Consider the following 20,232-nt stretch of genomic DNA (forward strand, 5'->3'; position numbering starts at 1 on the left):
TTAGCACACAAATAAACTCCTGGAAGGAAACTGAAAAGTGGCAGTGTGGTGGTAGTTTCGACACAACAAATATAACTTGTCTTTTTTCCTGCTCTAACCTGTTCTCCCTGTAGACCAACTTCACCTGGCAACCCAACAGGTCCACGGATACCCTGAAGAAACAATGACATGGCAGCCCAAAAATGGATATTTATGTCCAAAAAACCCAGAATCATCCATGATCTACCTTGGTGCCATCAAGTCCAGGTAGTCCCGATAGTCCCATGTCACCTTTTTCTCCCTGGAAGGGAGGGAGCAAAAAAAACAACAACATTGAGCCGCCAACATTAGTAATTTCATACAAAACTAACATCCACGAAAAAGTGGTGGTCACTGTTAATGTTACGATCTACTCACTTATCTAATATAAAGGCTGCATGATCATTATTGTTTATATTTTTAACTCTTTGACCGCCAAAAACGTTTAATAACGATTAGTAGAATCATGATGTATGCCGCCATAAATGTTAAATGACGTCAACTATGTTTTTTTTGTTTTTTGTTTTGTTTTGTTTTTTATAAATCAGCGGGCAGTGCAATGTCTCAGTGCAGCTCTGCCTGGTCAATGGGTTGTGGAATCAAAAACTCCTACTAACAATGGCCAGCAGATGTCAGCATTGCATTTTTTTTTGTATGGAATTGAATGAAACATGCAATGAAACATGAAAGAATCTGATGACATCTGATGAAATAGAACGTTTTCAAGGATGTCACTAAACAAAAAATATTAGTGTCACTGTTGTGGAGAAAATGTATCTTTTCACAAAAAGCTTTTCTCCTTTTCAATTTTCACTCAGTGTCACTCAAATGACCTATTTTCAAATGGTGATTACTAAAGAACAGAATAAGGTAGAAACATACTTTTTTTTTCTAATGAAAGAACGGAATGCGATCTTTCATGTGGTACGCACCTTGTATATGTAGTAAAAGTACACAATATTCTGTTTGCCTTGAAAGATGAATTAAAAAGCTCGAAATCGGCTGGCACTGTGGGGTTTATTTATTTTATTTTTTTGATAATGTGTGGCAGTAAAAGAGTTAATCATGTAGCAAATTACTATTCATGAATTCGATTCTGCTCATCTATCTAGTCATATTGTGAAGCTTAAACTGTTTACCTTTGTTCCCTTTTTACCTCGATCCCCCATCTCTCCCCATAAACCAGGGTTACCCTTGGAAAAGAAACATCAGTTAGGTGGTTTTTACATTTTGATATGTAGATGAAGAAGGTTGAGTTACATTAAACATCCCGATAATTCCATCATTGATCTTACAACATCTTCAACATGGGTACAACAGACAAACAAAACAAAAGACACTCACAATGGTTCCTGCCCAGCCAAGGTGGCCTGCCAGTCCAGTTTCCCCCTTTTCACCCTAAACCAGAAAATTGTGAGCTCGTGGTTCAAGTTTTATTTAAATGTGCACAGAACCTCTGGTGTTGTTTCCTGATAACCTACTTTTGGTCCTCTGATGCCTCTGGTTCCTCGGGGTCCAGCTTTTCCTCGTTTTCCCTGTTGATAAGTTCTGACATGTTTTTAAATCAAGCAAAACTGAGAAATATTGATATGAGCCTGTTGACAATGGCAGGTAGGGTTAGGGTCTAAATTTCGTACAGATTGCCTCGATTCAATAGTTAGCTCCTTTCTTTTCGTAAACAGGAAAAAAGATAGCTCTTTTTAATACATATCTCCTGCAGAATTGTATCCTTAAATTGTTTGAAGCCAAATTACATTAACAATTAAGATAAAGTTTTACCCTGCGCCCAGTATGACCGATCTTTCCTGGTGAACCACTCTTGCCATCATCTCCCTGTCAGGGTAAAATATAATTTGTTACTGAAAACAATACAAAGATAATAGCACATTTCACATTTTCATCAAGGCTCTAAGTATAGAAGTGTCAAATATATTTGGTTTCAAAACAAGACAATATTGTCTGCATTGATAAGGCTACCGATTTTCTGACTGCCCAGAAAATTACAAAGACAAATATAGTACATGAGTAAAATTCAAATTTCATATAGTTGTTACCTTTTCACCTTTTACACCCTGTTTCCCCTCAGGTCCTTGTCTTCCTCGCCCTCCCTGCAAAGTCATATTTACTGCTTCTAAAAACTGCCTTCTGATGCAAATGTGACAACAAGATGGCAATGTGAATCTTACAGTTTTGCCAATGAGGCCAGGAGGGCCTTGGGGTCCCATCTCTCCAGGAGCTCCCTACAGGACACAGAAGAAACAAAACCTTGGCTTAAAGGATTCCCAGAACTACTGGGTGTAAACTACATTTTTTTTTTTTTTTTACCTCTAAGCCAGGAAGAGCTGAAGGACCTTGGATTCCTGGTAAGCCTTCTTCTCCCTGCAAAATCAATCAAACATCATCATATATTGACTTGATTCAGAATGAATTCTGAACATTGCAGCTCCATATGACACAGACTGAGCAAATATAGCCATTGTTGGTATTTGTGTAATAACCTGCTGCCCTGATGGGCCTGGAGCTCCGGGCTCTCCTTTCCGTCCTTGTTGTCCCGGTTCCCCTTTAGCTCCCGGGTCGCCTTTATGGCCACCCTTTCCCAGTTGACCCTGTATATTTCAGAAGAGGAAACTCTGATATAATAGTAATTAATGGTAACAAATCTATGTATATGGTAATACATTGATTTTTTTTCATGTCTCACTTACATATGGTCCTAGTTTTCCAATGTCTCCTCTGACACCCCGTGCTCCAGGTATTCCCTTAAAATAGGAAATAACACGCAACACACACATTTACAAAGATTTGCCTCAGCACGTGCAAAAATGTTTAATATTATAATTAAAACTTTACCACAGGGCCTCTTGACCCATCAGGTCCCGTTTCTCCAAAATTGCCAGACTCTCCCTGGAGACATAAAACGTATACTTTTACTGATTGTAACTGTGAGTCATTCCAAAATTGAGGGACACATTAGACACCAAGATTTTTGAAAAATTGACCATTTATTAATTTTGTAATGTTTTCAAGAAAAAGAAAAAGGTCAAAGAGGCAGTCGTATTAACCGATTTGTGCAGCCGCCATCAATGATACACTTTATGACACATTTTGTCATATCCTTCATTGTGCTGTGTTTAGAAGAAACCTGCTAGTACTACACAGCTACTAAACCACTTCAAAAAACATTTTTTAAAGACTGTATTTCTGAACACACTTAGAGTAACAATGTTATATTTATATGAATGGATGAGGGTTGCAAATTTATACTACAGTTTTTACATGCTAGCTGTGTTAGACGTCATGCTAACTGATCAAGAGCAAACTTAGTGAAATAATAAAAGTTTGAAGCTCATTTTCCTTTCTCTTAGAGGGCTACAATGTTTTTAGTAACAGGGTTGTATGTATGTTGAGAGTCTATTTCAAATATGTTCCGATCAAAGAAAGTGATAATATAGTCCCCAAACCACCCCCCCCAAAAAAAAAACCAAAAAACGAGGCGTTTCATTTTAGGGGCCACTAAATTTTATTTATTTATTTATTTTTTAAAACTATGGTACTCATTTTTACTATTTTTTAATTATTATTTGAAATTTCAGAGGGGGCAGAAAATGCCATCCAATTCTGGAAAGACCCTCATCACTTCATTACATATCACCTTTAGTCCTTTATGTCCCTTTGGCCCTGGGGATCCAGGAGTACCTGCACTTCCCTTGGAGTCAAACAAACACACCAAAAAACAAGTAGTAAAACTTGAAAAATTGAATGAGAAAATACTTAATTGAATACAGTTTACTTATAGCATTATTAATTCACAGCCATGGTGAACAACAGAGGGACTCACCTCTAACCCCAAAAGACCCGCATGGCCCATTTCCCCAACCAGACCTGGTTCACCCTATTCATAACAAAATAAAATAAAATCAAACTAAGCATTTGTTCCCAATGCACATCAGTGAGTCTTCAACTCCCGCAGTTTTGGCAATGTCAGTCATCACTTGTGAATCTTTCCCATTGGATAGTATGATACCTACTGATAGACATTACCTGAGCAAAAGCATCTACTGTACATTCACCTCACCTGTAACGCTCACATATGGATCACTGTTAAATTTCCAAAGTAATTGAGTACTTGTACTGTAACTAGATACCACATATCATCACTGTCAGGCAGAATGTGCCTACTGTATGTCTAAAACTGCATGGCTTGCTCATATGATAATTGAATATTCATGGCTCAACAAATATGCAGCTTTTTTTTTTTTTTTTTTTTTTTTTTTTTAAGTTTCCTGAAAGGTGTTGGTTTTGGAGAAGCAAGGACTCCGCACAAGCGTGAATTTTCTCTTATATTTAATGGCTGAACTGAAATTCTAAAAATAACACGAGTGTTGTTAGCGTTAACAGATTTAACCTAAAAAACTTGATCTTTATAAAATTGTCTTCTGTGTTAGTGGGTGACTATGACACAAATTACTGAAAAATATGGACTAAAAAATATAAAGCAATACTGGGCTCACCATTAATCCAATATGTCCTTTCTCCCCCTTTGGGCCTCTTTCACCATTTTTTCCAAATTTCCCCCAAGTGCCCTCAGGACCAGAAAAACCTTGAGGGCCCACCTCACCCTGCCGTCAACAATCAGTTTGATCAGATGGAAGAAGAAGACAGTAGAGCACCATTCACTTTCATCACATTTTTCAAGATTAATAGTAAAGATAACCTTCTCTCCTTTCAATCCAGGATCTCCTGCTTCACCAGGATGGCCGACATCTCCCTGCAGAGGAGGAGTGAACAACAACCTTTATTCTCTTGTATATGACCGAACTATGGAGCATTGACTTTTTTTTTTTTTTGAATTAACATTTTGATTTTTTTTTTTTAACAAGCACATTGACATTTTTTTTTTAGAATCTACCCAATGTAGATTTCAAAAAGCATTGAGAAAAAAAGGGGAAAAAAACAGGCATGACAAAAAAAAAAAAAAAAAAGTTCAAGATGTTCTTCAATTGGCATTTGAATGGATTGTCATCATTTTAAAGCGGGAATATTTTTATACAAACAGAAGATCAATGCACCAACCTCTTTTCCAATGGGTCCAGGTGGACCCTGCAGTCCTTTTGGACCCTCAAGTCCTCTCTCTCCTGGTAGTCCTGGAGGACTAGGTTTCCCTCGAGGCCCGGGATCCCCCTGTAAGAAATGATGAAAGGGAAGAGTACGTTTTGATTCCAAGCTCCTGTCAGCATTGCAGGGTAATAAAGTCTAAAGACTGTGGAATGCGTCTTGAACATTGACTGACCGGGTCTCCTTTCCATCCAGGTGGTCCTTCATATCCTGTATGGCCTGGTAGACCCTGACAAGTGAAACAATCATGAGTTGGGTTTAAAATTGCCTGTATGAACGTGGATTATCCAGGTGTACATAGATTTAATATATTTACAGTGAACAGACGACATAAAATGTAAATGTACAAAGTTTTATGTATTTGACACACCATAGAGAAGAATGCAGTTAAGAAAAAAAAAAAAAAAACAATTTCTGGATTGGGAGACAACTACTCTACCACTGATCCATGCCACCAAAAGAATGATAAACATACAACTTAAATTCTGTAAAAGTAGGGTGATTGATTGGTTTCAAATATTAACTCTTTGACTGCCAAAAACGTTTAATCACGATTAATAAAATCACAATGTATGCCGCCATAAACGTTCAATGACGTCAACTACGTTTTTTTTTTTTTTTAAATCAATGGGCAGTGCAACATCTAAGTGCAGCGCTGCCTGGTCAATGGGTTGTGGAATCAAAAACACTCACTAACTATGGCCACCAGATGGCAGCATTGTATCTCTTCAATGGGCTGCCCGTGTATCAAATTACAATGAAAGATGACGAAATCTGATTAAATAGAACGTCTTCAAGGATGACGTGAATATTAACGTTTTGATAAAGTGCGGCAGTAAAAGAGTTCATACTTGTATATTTATATGAACCAACCTGTTGTCCGTCAAGTCCAGTCGGGCCTGCATCACCAACTGAGCCAGATAAACCCTACAAGTAACAAAGATCAACTTTTAACAGTTCAACGTGAATTTCATTTTCATGCAAATACTACAAATCTTTACTGGGCAAAATTGAATATTTTAAAACTTAAACACAATTTTATTATCAAACTTATACTACTTCCCCCTTGCTTGATCACAAAGCCAACAAATAATGGTGAGACTAGTTGGACAAAGTGACACAGACCTCGAGTACCAAGACACATATACACATTTACATTGCATGTTTTTGATTTGATGTTTTTTTGGTCTCTGATTTCTGTTCTATTTCACTCATTAGGGACAATTTTGCATTTTTCTTCACACTCTTTATTTATTTCTTTATTTCTTTATTCTTATTTATATCACACTCTTTATTTGTTTCCTTGTCATGTAAAGTGACTGGATTACTTGAAAAATTAGATATAAATAAAACAAATTATTATTATTGCACATATATGCGCATAAGTACATATTATACATTTTGAGTAACTGTGCTATTATTAAGTGGACAAGGCTAATTGAAAATGTGTCTGCTCTGCAATATTTAACCTATGAAAAAAGCTTATTTAAAAAAATATATATATATACTAAATGTTACAAAAGGCACTGATTATGTTTTTCAGTAAAACCTCTGAGAAGCAAAAACAACAAAGCAAACCAGACTAAATCCTGCCTGAATAGTTCGTAATTGTGTTGTTGGTGTGGTACAACAAATGTTTACCGGCACGTTTCTGATATAAATTCAGTTTTGTTATGACCTTGTCTCCTCTTTCTCCCGCTGCTCCGATTAATCCAGCCGCACCTTGGAGGCCCTGTGGCGACCCAACACACATGATTTCATACATATGCAATTGTTATCACCATAGATTATTCATATTTCTAGACTATGAGGCGTTACATGTACAGTCAGCTGTACATTAAAATGACAGTTGATGGTAAATACCCACTCACTAGGATTCCTGCTGGCCCTGGTGGCCCCTGAGGTCCAGGAGACCCATTGCTTCCCCGGGGCCCTGGTTTTCCAGTGGCTCCAGAATCACCTGGGAGACCTGGAGCACCCTGGAAATAAGAAGGACACACAGACGAAGGATAGCTCTTAATGGGAATCAAAATTTAGAACACAAAATTGGTTGAAAGTCACCCCAAAGATATTCTTTACAACAATATTTTGTAACCAGAGGTTGGCATTCTGTCAATATTGACGGAAGGTCGATCGGTCAATGACTGACGCCCTTTTGTTGACGATTGACTTGTATGTGTCCCCACCAGTCCAAACACGGCATTCGGATTAATATTTTGTTTGTGGAATATGAGTTAAGCAGCAAAATCCACCCATTTTTATGCATCTCAGGGGCGGCCATTTTACAACTTGCTGTCATCACAATTGCTCAGGTCTCAGATAAACAATCATGGCTCAGCTTCAGAAAACAGGTGAGCCATCATTGGTCGTTACCTGAACCCTGAGAAACTGTGATGTCATTTTAAGTTGACAGTAAGTGGCAAAATAGTTGCCCCCCTGTGATGGATAAAAACGACTGATTTTGCTGCTTGAGTCATATTCCACAAATGTGATATTAATCAGAATACTGTTTTTACAATAGTGGAACTGCATAAAACATTTTTTTGAATGCAGTCATGGTAAAAAAAAAATAAAATAAAAATAAAAAATCCATTTGATTTTCCAATTAATACCCGTAATTTCCAAGTATTCTCCTAATATCATACACCCCCCAAAATCACCCTTAAAAAGTACCCTTTTCTTTTTAAAAGACAGTATAATGCCACCATCTAGTGGCCATAAAATAATTACACTTACTTAAATGACAGGTTCGGTCCTCTAGAGCCCTATCTAGCCTGTTTTCCATGTCTCCTTCCTTCAGCGCAGCTGAATCTAATAATCAGTTAATCAGCAATCTTTGCAGAAGCCTGATAACGATCCTAATCATGATCAGGTGTGTTAGTGGAGAGAAACATGGAAAACAGGCTGGATAGGAGCTCTCGAGGACCGAACTTGGCCACCCCTGGCATAAAGGGTTTAACATATGCAAAGAGCAACAATTGTTACGTTAGGTGACCATACTGGAAGCAATTACCCAACAACATATACTACCATGTGTACACATAATTAGCCGTGAACATCTGTGTACTAAGGCTAGCCAGCCAGTGCCGCTAATTGACACACAAACATACAGCCCATTATAACCAGAGGTAGAAAATCCAAGTCCAGAAAGTAAAAACCCTGCCACAGTTTGACTTTAGCCACAGGTGCTTCTATTTAACCAGCAGGTAGTTTACGGGCCTCTTTGCCACCTTTCCTTAACTTTTGCTGATTGCATCATCGGCCGAGAGATAAAAAGATGAGTCCCATAGAAATGGACAACACCGGTTAAAATGAATTTGAGTCCACTTTTCCTAACTGACGTCAACGTTCAGTGGCGAGTATTGCTGGCCTAAGTCTTTACCTGAAAAGTGTTAGCTAAATAATAAAATGAAAAAGATACAGATACTAATTGTTTCTGTGAAAAATCACTGATGGAATGGAAATTGGCAGCAAAGTGTGATGCTTTTTTTTTTTTTTTTTCAGTTTGAACTGGGGCCTGAACAGTACCAAAATAATCAGTGTAGATTTTATTTATTTATATTTAAATCCTAGTAACAGCTACAATGTATTGGCCATTAATCAGGGGCACTTAAATTGTGGTATATTTGTGCTGATATGTATGTGTTTAAATTCAGTTCGCTTTCATTTGAGAGCTGTGACTTACTGGTGAACCCTGAATCCCTTTGGGTCCTTCATCTCCAGGTCGACCCTAGAAGGGGAAAAAAACTCCAATGTTACAAGGATGTGAATACAGGTTGAAATAAATCACAAACTAAAGAGACTTTAGTGGTATAAAATAAAATCAAGTTTAACATGATATGCCCTTTTCTTTTAAGTGCAGTCAAACATATTTTAATTGCTGAATTATACTTTGAAAAGATTTTTTCTGATGCACGTTGACATATATGCATCACTCTATCTCTCTCTGGTATTGGCTGCCAGTTAATTACAGGCTAATAGACACACAAAAAGAAAAAAAGGGAAAGAAAATAGAAAAAAAATGTCCATGTTCACATTTTTCAATTAAGCTGACATGCATACTGCATATTGTATTGACATTATACTGTAAATATTCCAAAAAGAATTCCCCTTTTTTGGGGGTAATAATAATAATAATAATAATAATAATAATAATAATAATAATAATAATAATAATAAACCTCACCTGGGGTCCCTGGGGCCCCTTTTCCCCAGGGGAACCTGGCAGACCCTGCAAACGAAAGTAAATATGAACCATATTAATTTTGATTGATGATCCAAGTTTAATTAAGAACAGGACAGGTAGAGATGACAGTAGTCGTCCAGTGAAGGATCTCAATAATGAGGAAAAGCCACCGGCGAGTTCTGGAATTCCACATAAAGCTCTGCTTTTAGGTAAAAAAAAATAATAATTAGAAAGATAATCCTCTAAATTCATTTTTTATTCCTCAATGTCAACATTAATTAGTTTTTATGTACTTATTTAATGCACATTTCTGCTTTACTTTCAGATAATGTGGACTGTATATCATCTCTTTGGGTTATTGAGGCTGTATATAACAAAATAAGCCCCTAAATGCCTACTTTTTATCTTGTCGTTTCTCTTACAAATCAAAAAGCAAGTAAATGTTGTCAGTGCAATCAGCGCCAACCCAACAATTAAAATTTACATTTTAATACAGTATCATAATATAAATTGTACCCTAATACCTTTCCACTTTGCAAGTGCACATTAGAATGCAGACGTCAACTGCCAAACACGGCAATCAATCTTTTTTCAGTGTTATTTTTTGTTCCAATTTTGCCCCTTCCCGGCCAAGGACATCAGATTATTTTATGTAATCAGAAGCAGCTTTATTGACCAAGTACGTAAAAACATACATGGAATTTGTCTACACAGTTTAAGAATGGATTTATCACGATAATAGGGTCAGACTTTACCAGATCAAAAAGAAATCATCAAATTAGTGGAGGGGCACACATCTGCCTCATATGGATGCCCTCCTCGACTTATTTATTTAATTAATTATTTAATTTTTTTTTAAATTTTTTTTTTATTTTTTTTATGTGTTTAGTGGACCACACGCCTTTTTTATTTTATTTATTTGTGGAAAAGGCAACATGGATGTTTGTCACCGTTTGAGGATTTATTTATGCCAAAATGCATTTCAAAGAGCGTCAATTATGCGCACATTTTTGTTGTTGATTCAGTAGTTTTCAATTATACTCTCTACGCAAAAAAACAACAAGCAAAACACAAATCTAACATCATTGGCATCAGTACAGCAACTACTGGTATATACTTACTGGAGGTCCTGTCTTTCCAGGAGGCCCGGGAAATCCTCGCAAACCCGTCTCACCCTGGTGAAGAAGAGACAGAACATTTGTAAATGAATTATTTACTAGTTTAACTTAAATTAACAGTGAAAAAATTGCAGGTTGACATTGACTATGGTCAAAAACGTGCCAATTTTAAAACTTTATGCTTTTGTAAATCAAAACATTGCTGAAGAAGGCAGAGGGAGACATTAGGTTACCCTCTCTCCGTTGGCTCCTGGAAACCCACGCATGCCCACGGTGCCGTGGATACCCTGATGGTCAAAGCAACAACATACAGAAAAATGTATATATTAACCAATGAATGTCACAAAATTTATTCGCTTTAAAATCAGCCAGTGATCGCGAGACATGATTGGGATTAGTTATGAAATGTCATTAGTTAAACCTCCGGTATACAGGACTATCAGAAAATTAGAATATTGTGATAAAGTCCATTATTTTCTGTAATGCAATTAAATAAGCAAAAATGTCATACATTCTGGATTCATTACAAATCAATTGAAATATTGCAAGCCTTTTATTGTTTTAATATTGCTGATTATGGCTTACAGCTTAAGAAAACTCAAATATCCTATCTCAAAATATTAGAATATTTCCTCAGACCAAGTAAATAAAAAGCCATAATCAGCAATATTAAAACAATAAAAGGCTTGGAATATTTCAGTTGATTTGTAATGAATCCAGAATCTATGACATTTTTGCTTATTTAATTGCATTACAGAAAATAATGGACTTTATCGCAATATTCTAATTTTCTGAGACAGTCCTGTAGACAGTCTCAATAATGGTACATGTACAGCTCTTAGAGCATGATTGAAGCGAAGACAATTACATTTCAAAGAAGTAGTCCACAAAAATTTGACCACCACCACCAGACAGGACAAAAATTACGGCATAAATAAAATTTTACGAGTTAATTGCTGGCTAAATTTAAGATAGACATCAGTTTAATTGTATTTCTTGAGTTTTGTTCTTGAATGAATGAATGAATACATAACTAAATAAATTTCATATTAGCTATGTGTCATTAACACATCATCAACAGTTGAATACACCACTCACTGTTTTGAACATTTTCATGATTGAATTGTAATGAAGGTCCTTTTGCGAGTTTGTCGCTATTGTACTCATGACCGCCACCTCTGGCCTAAAGCGTAATTGCAGCCTCTGTGTCAAGCTTGTGCATGAGTGCGTGCGCTCGAATAGCTGCTTCATTTTTTTTTTCTTTCACTTTCCATCCCAATTGTGTTGTACGCTAACACTAAATGTCTGCGAGGGCCAGCATGACGTCACCCTCCTCCACTCCACCAACTCCCAAGAAACTGTGGAGTGTTTGCCCCGAACACTCCACATTGAAGGGAAGATACAAGCTGATAAGCGCAGTCGCAGTTAAAAAGTCAGGGCTCTGTAATCATCTGGGCAGTAGTGGAGCATGCATGATGTAGTAAAAGCTTGACTATTAACATATAAACTTCACAATGTACCTTTAAGAATTTCATCCATCCATTTTCTTAACCGCTTAATCCTCACCAGGGTCGCGGGGGTGCTGGAGCCTATCCCAGCAGGGATAGGGCAGTAGGCAGTGTACACCCTTAACTTGTTGCCAGGCCTTTAAGAATTGTATTTTATAATTTTGCATTTTTTAAAATTATTTTTATATTATATTAATATATTTTATATATATATATATATATATATATATATATATATTTTTTTTAATTAATTTAAAAATTGTATAATTTTGAACAAGAATTTATTTTAAACTTGCCTTACAGTGAGGAAGACATGATGGTAACCACGACCACATTGAACAGCTATGGAGCCTACCATCAAAATTAATTTGAGGATGTTATCTTATTATGGTAAAATAAATTCCAACTGACATTTACTACTGTTTAATATGTTAAAGAATCACTTACATACATGCCAACTGGGCCCTGTGGTCCATCCATGCCAGGCTTCCCTGTAAAACCCTGAGACAACACGCATTCCATTATATACAACATGGTGGTGCCATAATTGTGACATGACTGTGGACTAACCTTTTCGCCTGGTGCTCCTGTCAAGCCCTGAGGTCCTGGTAACCCTTGAAGGCCCTTAAAAGTAAAGGCATCACACATCATCATACTGCTATAAGACTGACACAGTACAGCTAATTCGTCTCTGGCTGTTCAAATGTTTTTAAACAGTTAATTTCTTAGGTTAAATATATCTATTGTGTTCATTTTCAGAAATCTGCTTTCAGATATCGGTATACTGAGCCATACCATCGAACCCAATGGTCCATCCGGTCCTCTTTCTCCAGAAATTCCTTGAACACCCTAAAAAGAAGTCCCAGAGGGAAAATTAGTTTTAGTGCAATCTGGTATAGTTATATTATTTTATATATTTTTTTCCCCAGTTATCTTCAGTTAATTTGTGTGGTTAGGGGAAAAAAAATGCTGTTTTGGTGTTTAATGTCTGTTTGATAGTGTACATGTAAATCACTGGCATCAGGCAGAATCCTTAACATTGCATCCCGTAGAGAGCAAGCCAACACTTTAGATTGGTCACTCATTTGTAAAAATGACACCCACACTGTCCAAAAGTAATATCGATTTAAAAAAAAAAAAAAGACATTTGCCAACTTACATGGTTTGGGCCCGATGCCAGCGATATGATTATCAAACACAATCAGATTACAAAGATCAGCTAAAAAGCTAAGCAACTCGAATGATGTCAAAAAGTAAACATGGAGGTCATTAACCAAGTGACTCTCTCACCATCAGCCCTTTATTACCCACAGGGCCAGCTGCACCTAAGGGACCCTAATAAAGAAAAAGAAAAAAGATTAACCAGCTGCAGAGGGTAATCAAAGTGCAAACAATATTTCTAAAGTATTTTCCAGGCTCAATTTAGTCCAACAAAGAGTCAAAAACACACATTATGCAGTCACATATGTTTGAGCTCTATATCCTTTGATATTTTTTAGAAAGTGAGTCAAAGTAACCCTCCTCATCCACTGGCTCAAACTAAAACATACATCTTGTTAACAGCCGCTTTTTTAACCAGTTCCTAAAACCATCATGAATACTGGAACAAGTGAAATCATAGTCATATTGGGGAAACATAATTTTAATGTGTGCAAATAATCTCTATACTTCTTTTTAAATATAAATCCAACAGACGTTTTTTTCACAGTGTGTGCTCATCATCACCACCAGTCTTCTGACCAAGCCGCTCCTCAGCCAGTAAGGCCTTTTGCTCTTCACCCTCTATCACCGCTTGCCTTCACTAGTCTCCCCATTGTTTGCTATAGTTTTTGCCAGTCCATCCATGCATGTACCCTCTCTTTCACATATTCAACTTGATTCTGATTGTTCTAATTTTGTTCAGCCCCTAAAGTCAGGGGTCTGCAACCTGCTTAGTCCATCTCCTGTAGCTCCTGTGCATCGCTGAACAAAAAATTTGTAGAAATTAACATTTTGTTTTTACATATTTATTTTTTACATAAAATAATCATTAAATCAAATAATGATTTAGGTAAAAACAAATTAATAGATACATACTCCAAAAAATGTCAGAGTCCAAAATTTTAAGTTGAAAGGTAGATGAAAAAGCTTTAAAAGTTGACTACAAATAAAATGTCCAAATGGAAGAGGAAAAATGTCTGTGAAATTGCCAAAAATGTCAGAAATGGAATAAAAAAAAAAGTCAGAAAACATTAAAAAATGAAGAAAGGCAGAAAATTAGCATAAAATGTCTTTGGTCTTGCCAAAGAAGTCAGGACATTTATTAAAACAAAAAAAAGGAGGCATAAACAAAAATGTTCAAAAAGTAACTATAAAATATCAAAAAACAAAAGAAGAAAGGCAGGAAATTAACATGAAATGGCTTTGGAATTAAAAAAAAAAAAGTCAGAATATTAAAATTAAAAAAAAAAGCAGAAAAGAAAATGTTAAAGAAGTAATGATAGAATGTAAAAAAACAAGATTAAATCCAGACAATTACCATAAAATGTACACAAAAGTGCAAAGAAGTCAGAATTTTTTTTTTAAAAAGGCATAAAACATTTAAAAAGTAACTATAAAATGTCCAAAAACAAAATAAATTACTGAAATTACTATACAATTTACACAAAATTGTCAAAAATGTCGAAAACTATAATGGTCAAAAAAAAAAAAAAAGGCAAAAAGGATAAAAAAAAAATAGGCATATAATGTCCAAAAAAGGAAGACAAGCTGCAGAAAATGACCATAATGTCTATAAAATGGTCAAAAATTTTAGAAATGTGACAGAAAGGCAGAAAAGTCTCCAAATGTATGAAAAATGAAGAATGAAAAATTACATACAAAAAAAAAAGTCCAAAAATGGAAGATAAAAGATAGAAGAAAATGAATATGTATGCATTGGCTGGTGGTATCATATCTTTTGTGTTGTGGTGCATTCTAATTAGGGCCCTCAGTACATTAAGCAACAGCAGCTGCTTGCTGATCCTAAACCAGCTTGACTTTGTTTCCTGTTATTTAGAGTTCTATGTTTTCTTGTGTCTCGTTTGTGCACTTCTTGTTTGCTTGGCATGTCACTGTCTCAGTCTGGTCCCGCCAGCCCTGCTCCTCGTGTCAGCCAATCAGCTCACCCCTCATGTCATGTCCAGGTGGACCCTACTATCTCATCATTCAGTATTTATTAATTTCCTGCTATCTGTTCACTCTCTCTTGGTTCATTATCTAAATTGCTATAATGATAAGACTGTCACCCATGTCTCAAGTAGGACATTTTTGTACTGCATCTCTGTTTATTTGTTTTAATACTTGAAAACTCCCTTATAATAATAATATTAACTGTAACATCATCTAAGAATCATGAAACCTAGATTGAAATAAAAAAAATATATGTCCTGACTTGACATGATGATAGTTCCCATTGCTGTGCATATTTCATGTAATTAAAAACATGACCAAAAAAAACAAAAAAACATTTGGGGTACATTATAAAACACAGAATTTCCAAGTGATTAAAATATGACAGAGAATGGGAACCTGTGTACCCGGCTTTCCTTCTGGTCCCTCTGGTCCGGGGTGACCCGCCAAACCCTGAAATGTGTCAATCAAATACACAAACAGACATATGTAAACATAGGTTAAACTATTTATTTTCCAAGTTCGTTTTATTTTAAATAAAATCTATTGGCGTTGCTGACCGTCCAAATTTCAGAACATTCAAATAATCTTTTCAATCGTGACATAAAGATTGACAATTGAACGAAAATGATAATGCTCTCTAACATTAACACACAGCCTGTCTGCCTGTAAACAGATTTCTGACAGACGAGATTACCGATGGACCTGGCTGGCCGCTGGGGCCCCTTTGTCCTGATCGACCCTGGAGAAAAGACAGAGAGGACGACAAAGACTTAAAAGGTACCTAATTAATTCTATAGTATAAGCAGTTGCAACCAAGTTCGTAGAGAGATTTAGTTTTTCATTTAAAGGTCCTTCCTTCCTTCTTACCACTACTAAGCACAGAAATTGTGAGGCGAGACATCATGTTTTGATCATGGTTAGAATCAATATGTGTTTGATTACCTGAATAATTGTTGGAAAAACCAATAAGATAATCGATCCTAAAACATCTGTTAGTGACATGTCATGATCCGTATTTGTTTAGTTTAGTATTTTGTTTTGCTTCATATAATATCTTGTTTTCTTGTTATTCATGTCTTTCTTATTATGGTTTGGTGTCCACCAGTTTGTCAGCCCGTGTCTACCAATCAGACCCCTCTCAGCCAATTATCACGTCCAGGTGTTTCTCATTTTCACGTTACTTTGTTTGCATTTAGTTCCTTGTTGCTGTTCTGTTGTTGCTGGATCATTTTGTTGCTTTCAATTGTAATCTTGGTTAGTATGTGTCAACATTGAGGTGTGGTGGTGGACCCAAATGCAGGGAAGCAGAGCAAGGATGAAGAGGTAAACAGGAGGAGGTAAAGGAGGTACTGGTCAAAAACAACAATCAAACTCAGGGAAGGTAAACAAGGCAAACTTGGGAGGAACTTTGGGGCAAAAATCTGGCAGCATGCCAGGAGGAAATAACAATGAATCGACAACGGACAGAGTGGAGACAAGAAACTAAATACACACACAATTAGACACCGCTGGGCAAGACACAAGAGGCAGAGGATATTGATTGGTTAACACATGAGGAAGGTCAGGCAAACACAGGTGGACAAGACAAGGGGGGGAACTATAACAAAAGTAAAAGTTTTGATAGTCAATTAGCCTAGTTTTCTTTTTGTTTTGTTCATTAAACATTTTTTGGAGCACACCTGTCCTACCTGACTGCTCCCTGAAATTGGGTCCTCAACTCCCCCCACGCCGTGACATGACAAACTGAGTTTTGATGGCCATGAAAAATGAGTTGTCAACATTACGCAAAAACTACTTAACGTTCTCAAAAACGCTCATACTCAGGATAACCCTGTTATATTTTGGTGCAGGAATTTTCAATTTTGGTTATTACAGTTGCACTGAACGCAAGTGAGTGATGTCTGACCTGATTCAACAGAGAGCTTGGGTTAAAAAAAAAAAAAAAGCAAGACTACGACAACATATATAATAGGGATGTAACGATATACGATAATTATCATGATATTGTGGGGGGGTTAGCGATATTTAAAAAATATCACAATTTTGTAAAAAAAAAAAAAAAAAGTTCATACTAAAAAAGCACAATATTGTGCTTTTGTACATAACAACAATGCATATAAACCACCTACAATCTCTAATAGCAATATTGAGGCACTTGCAATTGCATGCACATGCATTGATCGCTTCACAAGCATATTAGTTTCCCCTTCATCTGACAATTAGCATCGATTTTAAACATAGAAGGCCAAAACATCCCTAATGAAAATTAAATTGCACTAATAGACTAGCCACTAGAGGATGCTAGAACTGCACAAATGGAAATCAACCTGACTTTTTAAACAGATGTGCTCCTTTTAAATATTGTGAACATGACAACAACGATATTGTGGCAATTTTAATATCACAATATCACAATATTGCCCTTATCGTTACATCCCTAATATATAACAGGGCTGAAAAAGAGTATCCAAAGCTTGTCACCATTTTCCACCCGGGATTGTTAATCATGTTCAGGGGAAGCTCTGAGCTAAATTGGAATGAAGTGCCATTTGTGCATTCTTATTCCTAATGTTTTCTTCTTTCTTATTTGTGTATTTCAATGCTGCATACATGTAACGTCAACATTACAAATTCAAGAAAAAAAAAAAAAAAGACAAGAGATGTACCCTGTTCCCTCTCGGTCCTGTTTTGCCATTTCGTCCATCTGGTCCTCTATTACCCTTGAAGAAAGTTATATAAATAAATTAGACTGTGGCCTGTGTGGTTTCTGTGTTCATTTGGATGTTGTTCTGTGATGTGTTTTTAAAGCATTCGGTCAATGTGCATAACAATAATTATACTATTGAAATTATTGTTTGAGTGCTCTTGTTCAACATGAGCACAAATCATTTCTGACACAAATAACCAACAATGTTCAAATGTACTGTGGCTAACGAAAAAATGCTTCAGCACAATGCAGTATACGCATGTGCTTTACTTAATTGTGGACATGTGGGGTGGAATTTTCAAATTTAAATCCCATGACTCAATCATAACAGTAAGATACAGATGCCAACTGCTTAACCTTCTGTGGCTATAGAAGATACATGCAGAGAACATTGATTGCTGTGGCATCACATGATGCGCAGGGACTAAAGTGTCTACTGACCTTTAATCCACTACTGCCCTGTTTTCCCTGACGACCCGTTTCACCATTCACACCCTGAATGAGAGAAACCAAGTTGGTCAAGACAACTCGAAGAATCAAGTATAATCATAGTGCTTTAAAAAGGTCAGTAGTAGGCTTAAAAAAAAAAAAAAAAAAAAAAAAAAGTTTGTTGAAGTACACCTTTATGTAAGGCCATTTTCTTAACAAAATTAAATAAATATCAAGCTAACTAAAAAGAACCTTTAGTGATAAAAGTTTCATTACTTATTCTTAGAATTCCACTTTTGAACACTGACAATGTACTAGACAGAAACTTAGCAAAAGTGTATCATATTGTACCTCAATGCCTTTGGGACCAGGTTGACCTTTGACTCCAAAGTAACCTGGAGAACCAGCGGTGCCCCTCTCTCCCTGAGGACCTCGGATACCAGTAGCTCCTTGAAAACCCTAAGACAGAGAAACAAAACTACTGTATGTCATCAAAACAACATGAAAACTACAGTATGTAACCAAGACAATGAACAGTAGGAAGTCTGACAATTACAACAACAACAAAAAACAAAAAAACAAAAAAAACAGAACAACAATCACCCTTAACTCATTGACTCCCAGCCATTTTCATTGAAGAAACCCCCTTTTGACAGAGCTTGCAAGGCAGACAGAATATTATGTGTTCTACTGCTATAAAAACATGGAACCTAGAAAAAGAATTATATTTGTATCTGTTTCCAGCCATTAGCATTAAAATATAGCTAAGTTTCATCAATATTCACATTCCACCACAAACAGAGATTGTTGCAACATGGCCCTGGCTGACCTCTTATACTCTGCTACCACCTGGTGGCTGTGTTTTTAATAACTACCATTGCTTTAAGCCACCTCTTAATGTCAGAAGCTGCATCAAAACCTTCTGTATGCTCTTGCATAAAACAAACAAACAAACAAAAACACAAAACAAAACAAAACGTGTAAACACGTTTTTGGCAGTAAATGACAAAGTATTAAAAACGGTTTTACATGTTTTTGGGCTTGAATGAGTTAAAGTGTTTTTGTTTTTTTCCCTCTATACTAGTGTATAATGTGGTCGGACAATTTGTTGGTATCCTTTAATACCAGAGTGAATAATATGAGTCAATAAAGATTCAATAAAGTGTAAATGCTTTTGATTACATGTTAAAAAAAACTTTATTTTCCAATGATTAAGGTCTTCCAAAGTATTTTTTAAATCATGAGTCCCAAAATGTTCTTACTTTGTATGCTTTTTTGTTTTTTTTTAGTAAGCTATACTGTCTATTTTTATTTACTTCACTTTTAAATCAGTTTAACTCTTATTGTGACATAAATCAGCGATTTTATTTTTTTTTTTTTTAATAACCCATAGGTACTGTTTACGTACTGGTAAACACCTAAACAATGTGAACATTTTTTGTTAATTATTAAGCCGAATGTACAACACCACCTCCACACCTTCAATTTTTTTTAAGAGCATTATTCACAGGATTTTACAATACATTAAAACAATGCATTATATAATTTCTTATATCATAATCTATACTGATGGATTGGTTTTATGGTATTTAATCAATTCAATGTGAAAAACATCAAAGTGGCTCCCTCCTATCCTTAATTTTTTTCTGAACACAGCCCCTGCAGAAAAAAAAAGTTCATTTTATTGGTAGTTCATGATTTACAGTTGGGATTGCTTTGAACTAGTGTGATTGCGTGGGTGTATGTACCAAGGTGCCTCATTTGGAGGACGCCATGATGGCAGTAAATTGCCGTCAATTAAGTGCTGCGTGTGCAAATTGTTCATTTATTAGAAAGTTTTGACTACCCTGGAGCAAGTGTCTGCCCTCTCTCTCAACTTTATACAAGTTATGTGCAAGTGATGAGTATTTCTTGATGTGCAAAACCCGGTTGCTGGTGAATATTTGAAGGTGTAACAGTTGGAGCAGTCGTTCTGTCCAATATAGAACATGCTTTCAT

At 36.1% G+C, this 20,232-nt stretch overlaps 1 protein-coding gene across 1 annotated transcript in view; it reads right to left on the reverse strand.

Moving 5' to 3' along the window:
• The window catches only part of LOC144002623 (uncharacterized), an 80,894-nt gene that overhangs the window by 6,872 nt on the left and 53,790 nt on the right, over positions 1–20,232 (reverse strand). Inside the window, exons 26-59 of the mRNA XM_077498022.1 lie at positions 18,586–18,693; positions 18,247–18,300; positions 17,765–17,818; positions 15,793–15,837; positions 15,495–15,548; positions 13,236–13,280; positions 12,741–12,794; positions 12,516–12,569; positions 12,393–12,446; positions 10,671–10,724; positions 10,441–10,494; positions 9,320–9,364; positions 8,819–8,863; positions 7,005–7,112; positions 6,812–6,865; positions 6,007–6,060; positions 5,309–5,362; positions 5,092–5,199; positions 4,733–4,786; positions 4,530–4,637; positions 3,857–3,910; positions 3,671–3,724; positions 2,869–2,922; positions 2,724–2,777; positions 2,517–2,624; positions 2,344–2,397; positions 2,205–2,258; positions 2,073–2,126; positions 1,798–1,851; positions 1,500–1,553; positions 1,363–1,416; positions 1,158–1,211; positions 227–280; positions 99–152 (exon numbers count right to left, since the gene is read on the reverse strand). Of these exons, the coding sequence (XP_077354148.1) occupies positions 99–152; positions 227–280; positions 1,158–1,211; positions 1,363–1,416; positions 1,500–1,553; positions 1,798–1,851; positions 2,073–2,126; positions 2,205–2,258; positions 2,344–2,397; positions 2,517–2,624; positions 2,724–2,777; positions 2,869–2,922; positions 3,671–3,724; positions 3,857–3,910; positions 4,530–4,637; positions 4,733–4,786; positions 5,092–5,199; positions 5,309–5,362; positions 6,007–6,060; positions 6,812–6,865; positions 7,005–7,112; positions 8,819–8,863; positions 9,320–9,364; positions 10,441–10,494; positions 10,671–10,724; positions 12,393–12,446; positions 12,516–12,569; positions 12,741–12,794; positions 13,236–13,280; positions 15,495–15,548; positions 15,793–15,837; positions 17,765–17,818; positions 18,247–18,300; positions 18,586–18,693 (2,070 nt within the window). The remainder of the gene's footprint in view (positions 1–98; positions 153–226; positions 281–1,157; positions 1,212–1,362; positions 1,417–1,499; positions 1,554–1,797; positions 1,852–2,072; positions 2,127–2,204; positions 2,259–2,343; positions 2,398–2,516; positions 2,625–2,723; positions 2,778–2,868; positions 2,923–3,670; positions 3,725–3,856; positions 3,911–4,529; positions 4,638–4,732; positions 4,787–5,091; positions 5,200–5,308; positions 5,363–6,006; positions 6,061–6,811; positions 6,866–7,004; positions 7,113–8,818; positions 8,864–9,319; positions 9,365–10,440; positions 10,495–10,670; positions 10,725–12,392; positions 12,447–12,515; positions 12,570–12,740; positions 12,795–13,235; positions 13,281–15,494; positions 15,549–15,792; positions 15,838–17,764; positions 17,819–18,246; positions 18,301–18,585; positions 18,694–20,232) is intronic.

Source organism: Festucalex cinctus, chromosome 15 (assembly GCF_051991245.1).
Source record: "Festucalex cinctus isolate MCC-2025b chromosome 15, RoL_Fcin_1.0, whole genome shotgun sequence".
NCBI classification, from domain to species: Eukaryota; Metazoa; Chordata; class Actinopteri; order Syngnathiformes; family Syngnathidae; genus Festucalex; species Festucalex cinctus.